This window comes from Pogona vitticeps, chromosome 4 (assembly GCF_051106095.1).
Source record: "Pogona vitticeps strain Pit_001003342236 chromosome 4, PviZW2.1, whole genome shotgun sequence".
NCBI lineage: Eukaryota > Metazoa > Chordata > Lepidosauria > Squamata > Agamidae > Pogona > Pogona vitticeps.
The window spans coordinates 214,181,120-214,188,139 of NC_135786.1; the positions used below are offsets into that span (position 1 = coordinate 214,181,120).

Consider the following 7,020-nt stretch of genomic DNA (forward strand, 5'->3'; position numbering starts at 1 on the left):
CAGCAACGTCCTACAATTGTATACTGTATATGTTTGCTACCACCCCACGGCAACTACATCTAAGTATATTTAACTGAAATGAATGTAAATCTCTTTCACATTTTATTTCAATCCACTTACTCTACTTTACACTGATAGTTCCTGGGACTGTAAAACTTAGTAAATATGTGGTAAATGCCACATGTCTGCAGTGATTTGTAAGAAAGAGAATCCACAACAACTGGATTCCAAAGAATATACACAGAAATCTAGCAATCAATGACAAAGTCATTTTCACGCTGGATAGACAACTTATGAGAATTTAGTGTGAAAGAATCTCACTGGCCTTAGCAGTCAGTACTTGAGTGCATTCGCTGGCTTCAGTGGAACACTGATACACCTAACTAGATTACATTATCTTGCTCTTCCTTTGGATTTTGGCTTGAATGTTTTTCTTCCTTCCACAACACTTTCCGTATAAGTGATCCAAGTCATGAAAGTTCATACCAATAAAAGTGTTATAACCAATTTTATTACATAAAATTTAAAGTTCTGCCATGTTTACTTCTCACTGGTTTGCTCTGGCATGCTTCTAATGATGTCAGAATCACCTGTTGGGAGAAAAATATACTTTAATAATGAAAGCTTCAGGACAAATGGCTCTACATACTCAATTTTTTGCATGATGTTCAACTTTTAAAAGCTGCATTTTTGAGGACCTGTGGTTTTTTCCATGCTTCCCAGAATTCTTGAGTGAGAATTCTAGGAGTTAAACCAAAAGCAAAACTCTATTAACCTGTGCTGCAAATTCAACTTAAAGATTACCCAAGACATCATAAACTCAGTTCCACACACACACTTTCATATAACACAGACCTGGGCAAAGTGTGGCCTGCGGGCCACATACAGCCCCCGCAAGTCGTTCCTGTCCAGCCCGCCCGTCGCCGCTGAGTCAGCTAGAGATCTGACTCTGGTCACCCAGCATGGCAGTAAGCAAACCTCACGAGATCTGACACTGGGATCTCGCAAAGTTTGACTGTTACTCTTGAGTCACAGACTGCAGAGCCTGCAGCTCAAGAGGCCTGAAGCGATCCTTGCGCAGGCGACGTGATGACGCATCACATCGCCTGTGCGGGATAGAAGACAGTCAGAGAGTAAGACTGTGGGGGAAAGGAGTACAGGTGAGTTAGCTCAGTGTTGGGGGTTTTTTCTCTCCCCCCCCCCCCGCGCTGAACAAATTACAATGCTCAAATAGTTAACTCCCTAAAAAGTAGTTCATTCACCACAGGGCCTCACGCAATGGGTTTCATTTTATTTTTAAGTAAAGTTGGTTCAGCCCCCAAACACAGTTCAGATTTTTCATGTGGCCCCCCATAGAAATTAATTGTCCACCCCGATATAACAGAACATTTCTAGATTCCAATTTCACATAAATTATTCCAGATATTAAATTATACTGAAAAGTACAATCTACATATGTTACTTGCAGTTTAAAACCAGAACCACCAGGGAGACAAAGCCAGTCCTGGGGACACACTGCATAGTAGTAATATAGCGAATGTCTAGCCTGCCCTGATCATTGAAACACCAGGACAGCGAGAATATTCGCAGTTTTGTATAATTCAGTTCAAGTTAGAACTCTTTAAAAAGCAAAATTTGAGCATAATGGGTTTTTAAATAGAAAAACATCTTATGACAGTTTTCATTTACTGTGAGATAAATTAAATTTTTAGCCTCAAGCCTCGTGTAGATTGCTCTAGGATATAACACAACATGTAACAAGCAGTCGGAACAATCACATTGGGTCAGAAATACCAAATGCCTCTTTCCAGAACTAGTCAGTTTACATACAGTGAGCACCAGATTCAGAATATCTCTGAATAAAAATTTCCATCTAGTAATTTCCCTCTATTTGTTCTTTCTAGTAAACATTTTAACATCCCTGTAAAGTGTTCCAATTTGAAACACTGGGGGAGGGGGAGTCACTAAAACAGTAAAACAACTAAATCTAACCGAATCTGATAAGCAATGAAGTTTCTCAAGTTAATTTGTATGCACAAATGCTACTGAAGCGCAGAACCTCAGTAAATGCTACAGCACTGAGTATTTGCAGCAAGAACCCACACAGATATATAACTAACTTGTTCTAAAGTGATATAATTAAATCAAAACCAAATCACAAAAAATACAATAGGAGATGTCCAGAAGGTGTAGAGGGCAAATAGATCAACTTAATCTCCAGTATATCCAAGGGCAATGTGATAATCAAGCACACATACGTACCTGGGTCAATGATGGCCAGCGTACATACTCTGTAGTACTTTCCACAAGCTGTACCCAGTTCAATATTGTTGCCACTGTAGTGGTGTACACCAGTTTTGGCCAACATAGCATAGTACTCAATTTCTGATTTCCTGAGAATTATAGACATATAAAAGAGATGCACATATTTAAATTGCTTGAACAGGATTTAGAGCAACCTAGTCAAATTTAATCACCAATTCAACTCCTGTTGATTTTAAAGAGCTAAAACAGATGAGCACCACATTGTCTCAGACTACACATTTTCCTCTGATTATTTTTATAGTTAATAGGTATGCTGCCACTGCCCTGCATTTATTGCCATAGCAGATACAAGTACTACACTGCGATTTAAAAGTGCCACAAACAAGCAACTCTTTCTCCTTTCCCTTGAAAGGAGACTATATGCCCTGCCAAACCAAAGCTCTATAAGAGGTGCACTATGGCATCCTCCAGCATCACACAGATCTCTATCAAATGACAGTGACAACAGTAACTTCAGCAACCAATAATTTCAGCAACTGTACTGCCCCCAAGTGGATTGGAAGGCATCCTCCCCTCTATATTATGATTAATCTGGATTCAAACCATAGGCATAGGACTCCCCCCCCCCATTACAACTTCTAGAATTTGCAAATAATTTATCCAACTGGAAGTATGATTGCTGTAGCCAGAAATCCAAGTCTTCAGAGGAGTTTCAGAATAGATACTTGTGCTTCAGCAGCCTGTTTCTGGAGCAACAAACATTAGCTTGAAGAGGTAAATGAGTGATATACTGGAGCGGCAAGGGATTAAGGAACTGTTTATTAGGATCTGTACAGGGTGCTTCTCTAAAAACTACCAGTCTTCTAATCCCTTGCAGCTCCCATGGAATTTAGCCACACCCATTCACTTCCTTTTTTTTTAGGCCAATAGGCATTGCTCCAAGGGAAGACATGTAGGGAGGTGTGTCTCCAAAAACTCCTCTAAACCCTTGGATGTTCTGGCTAAAGTCATCAGAATTCTGGCTGAGGGAATTCTGTGAATTCTGGAAGCTGTAGTGAAAGTCCCATGCCTAATTTTAACATTGAGTGCACATCAGAAAGAGCACTAAAATTTCCAAACATCAATGAAAGGCCTATGATTTAAATTTGCACATTCCATCTGTTTAGAACAGTGTGTACTAAAACACTGGTTCTTAACCTTGGGTTACTCAGGAGTTTTGGACTGCAACTCCCAGAAGCCTTCACCACCAACTGTGCTGGCTGGGGTTTCTGGGAGTTGCAGTTCAAAAACATCTGAGTAACAAAGGTTAAGAACCACTGTACTAAAAGACAATTATGTACAATAAAGCCTGTTAGACAATTACTGAAACTTCTACATCCACAACATAGCTGCCCCTCATACCTTTACCTTTAAAAAACAAAGCATGATCCACAAATTTTATACTCAAGATGGACCACTTTTACATTTCTGTACCAAGTCTTAATATTTCCAGGAAACATAATAATCTCATAGCATTAAACATTTTTATAATCATGAGACTGTTATATTTTGAAATTTAGTATATTACACTCTCATTAACTTGAGTGATTCCACTAACTCAGTTAGGCTGAAGAACCTCGTTTCCATCATAAAATGACTGAATGAAGAGAATTTGAGAGGAAATAACAATGTAATCAACCTTCTGAAGATCTGGTGCACATGGTCCATTAGATGAGAAGATGTGAATAAGGATAACTAACTGAATTATATTTCATTACTTCCAGTCAGTCTGAGGTTAAATTGCAATGCCTATGTCTCCCACCTAGCTTTGAGTACAAACAAAAAACAAATCTAACCTCCCACCACAGTATCAAGAGAAAGGGGCAGGGATATTCTCCACTATTCCATTGAACCTACTGAAGTTCAGTTCAGATATGTTCCTTGCTGCACTGAACACCAGAGAGGAATGCTGAGGTCCTCTCAGCGCACTTGCCAAAGGATGAGGAAACACTGGGGTTTGGTAAGCAGAAATGTGGCAGAGAATACATGCAACCTACTATGGGATGATCACTATCTGAAACTGTGGACTAATTTCAATGAGTGGCTGCACAATCTGATGCATGTTTATAGTCAAGACAATGAGTTTAGTGGGGCTTACTCCCAGCTAAGTGAGCACTGGATTGCAGCACATCTGGACTAACAAAATTCATGGATCTTTGTTTTAAAGAACCTAACAAATAACAAACCATATTCACACAAGTTCTCTGTTCATTCAGTAAATGTATATTTACCTCAGAGCAGAACAACTGTTGGCTAGGATGACCAACTTGGCTTTGCCCTGCCGGATCATTTTCAGTGTCTGTTTGTATCCCAATACGTATTTGCCACTTTTCATAACCAGCTGAAGCCTTGAGTTTATGGACTCTAAGGACTTTTTCTGCAAGAAAATTGTATTACATTATAAAATGCACAGTTATAGGCCCTAAATTAGACTTAGCTGTCCATTTAAAGTCCTGCACAAAGACACAAATAATTTGAACACTGTCTAGTTTTAAAGCAAGGATTTGAAAAGACAACAAAAACATACATTGGAGGGGGAAAGTGTCATGTTTCTTTGCAGTTGTTTTCTTGCAACATTCAACTTAAACCAGAGCTTTCCAACCTTGGGTCCCAGATGTTCTTGTACTACAGGTTCCAAAAATCCTGGCCAGCACAGGTAGTGGTGAAGGCTTCTTGGAGCTTTAGTCCAAAAACACTCGGAGACCCAAGGTTGGGAACCACTGACTTAAAGCGACATGTTTTTAACATAACTTTAAAGTGATTTCTACTTGCTCTTATCTCATAATTATTCCTTCTATGCTTATGCACTGTTTTCTAAAACAAAAAATCCTGACTACATTTTACTGCTTTATGGGAAAATCCTGGATACATTAATCCAAAAAATTAAAAAATCAAGTTATCTGGCTTCTTACTAGGCATACTTACAGCTGCAGCTTTATGGTAAATAAAACTGATGGGTCACCATAAACCTAAGATAATGCTTCTGTTTACCCATCCTCAGAGCAGCAAGCGTAATAAAGAAGACCTGATTTGTCATTATCATTGCTAGTATAGCAGAAACTCCAGCTTCATACAACTGACGCATAGGAGGGATTCGGAAGACATCACTGTGTCCCCTACGAAAGTTACCATCAGCTACAGATACCCTAACAATGGTATACACACGTTTATATCTGCAAGGTATAAGGGTGTTACTTGCACACCTTTCGTAGTAAGGGTGTAAAAACGTTACCGAGGTCTTGCTCTGCGGCCCGGTGGAAAGAAAGCCCTGCCAAGAGATTAGAGCCTTCGGAGCGATAAGGAAGCAAACCCCTCTCCTTTACAATGGTCATCATTTGACTTTCCCGACCTTATCTCTCTTCTGCCCAACACGCGCGCTGCTCCAAGGCCTCACACGGGAGCGCCTGTCTTTCCCCACGGAGACCCCCAAGGGATCGCCACGTGAATGAAGCCCATCCCGCCCCGCTGGCTGCTCTTCTGCCCGGCTCACCCACTCACCGTCTTCTTGGCGGCCACCATCCTGCCGGCTCACCTGGGCCCCGCCGATACCTACACAAAGGAAAAGCAAGACGGTTAACGATGCTCCCTCAAGAGTACTCTTGTCTCCCACCTCACGTTAACCGTCCCCCTTAAAGCTAAACCCCGCGGACCCACTCACCACCGAAGCACCTCTAAGATGGCCGGGCAACGAGGAAAGGAAGGAGCTCCCACAATGCAACGCGCCTAACCACGCGATTGAGCCGCCGCGAACAGCAAAAGTCGCGAGAGGAGGAACTCCTATTTCCCTCCCCCTCACTTTCTGACAGATGCCTCGGCTGTGGTACTGAGCATGCGCAAGCCCTCAGTTGTGTCGCCTCAAGAGGGCACCATAGAGATAGGATGTAGGACCTTACAGTCTCGGAGACGGGAACGACACTTCCGCGTTTCAATTGAACGTGCGCCCAGCAAGACCGCCCTTACGGGCAAAGTATGTAAGCCTGGGTGGCTGTCGCGGCATTCAAATCGGAGCCGCGCTTAGCTTGAGCAACCGCTCATTCATTGAGCAAAGCTTGCAAAGAGGGTGTGAATGCGTGGACGTTTGGCTTGTTTAAGACGTGCTTGCTTTTTTTTTTTTTTTTTTTTGGTAAACCAGAGGTTGCAGGTGCAAAATCTCCTAATACCCAACGAGACTGAAATTCTTAGTCGATACGCATAGCTTTTTAGCTGAATCTGTGAACATTTTGGAGGACAACTGTAGCTGGATAACGATATTCAGATACTGTAAATAAAGAAGTTGTGATTCAGTTCATTAAAGATGTGAAGCAGTTCCTGCTTTTTGGTGGGAAATGACAACTTTTTGAACGCTAACAGATTTATTTAGTTTAACAGGGGAGTCTACAACAACTTCTATCGGTTCAAAACAACCAAGATCTGGTAACTGTCCAAATTGTGAGGACGATAACTGTCTGGAAATTGACAGGATTCATTGAGGTGCTGGCCCAAAACATTTCTGATCGGTGGGCTTCCTCAGCGGAGCACTCCGGACCGCACATATTGTCCCACAACAAGGGTGTCTGGCCCAATCTCCCTCCGGTGGTGGGTGTTTGAAGGAAGGGTCCGGCCAAATCACCTTCCTCGAGTGACCTTGTCCTCACGGAAAGACCACGGCCATCCATTCTAGAGCTTCTGCCGATGTCCTCTTTTCTTTAGACTTGTCTGGGTCAGGTAGCAACCTTC

At 41.9% G+C, this 7,020-nt stretch overlaps 1 protein-coding gene and 1 non-coding gene across 3 annotated transcripts; both read right to left on the minus strand.

The window, feature by feature from the left end:
* Window positions 1-489: 489 nt before the first annotated feature.
* On the minus strand, window positions 490-6,069 carry RPL30 (ribosomal protein L30). 2 transcript variants are annotated; one of them, XM_020785389.3, is made up of 5 exons: window positions 5,963-6,069; window positions 5,803-5,853; window positions 4,536-4,681; window positions 2,263-2,393; window positions 490-590 (listed from the first exon to the last, which is right to left on the minus strand). In XM_020785389.3, the coding sequence occupies exons 2-5, from the start codon at window positions 5,821-5,823 to the stop codon at window positions 541-543; spliced, it is 348 nt and encodes a 115-aa protein (XP_020641048.1). In that variant the 5' UTR covers window positions 5,824-5,853; window positions 5,963-6,069; the 3' UTR covers window positions 490-540. The 2 variants fall into 2 exon arrangements, with proteins under 2 accessions (XP_020641048.1, XP_072855271.1); XM_072999170.2 differs by having other exon boundaries at window positions 5,974-6,030.
* Window positions 1,454-1,590, minus strand: LOC140707220 (small nucleolar RNA SNORA72). Its single transcript, XR_012087139.2, has one exon. It is a non-coding gene; the product is annotated as a small nucleolar RNA SNORA72 (small nucleolar RNA).
* Window positions 6,070-7,020: the final 951 nt, after the last annotated feature.

Excerpts from the sequence above, each read along its gene's own strand:
- RPL30 (XM_020785389.3), bottom strand. The coding sequence starts at position 5,823 with ATGGTGGCCGCCAAGAAGACG. Across the intron at positions 2,394-4,535 it reads AACAGTTGTTCTGCTCTGAG|GAAATCAGAAATTGAGTACT; the intron begins GTAAATATACAT and ends TATAATTCTCAG. Across the intron at positions 591-2,262 it reads GCTGGCCATCATTGACCCAG|GTGATTCTGACATCATTAGA; the intron begins GTACGTATGTGT and ends TTCTCCCAACAG.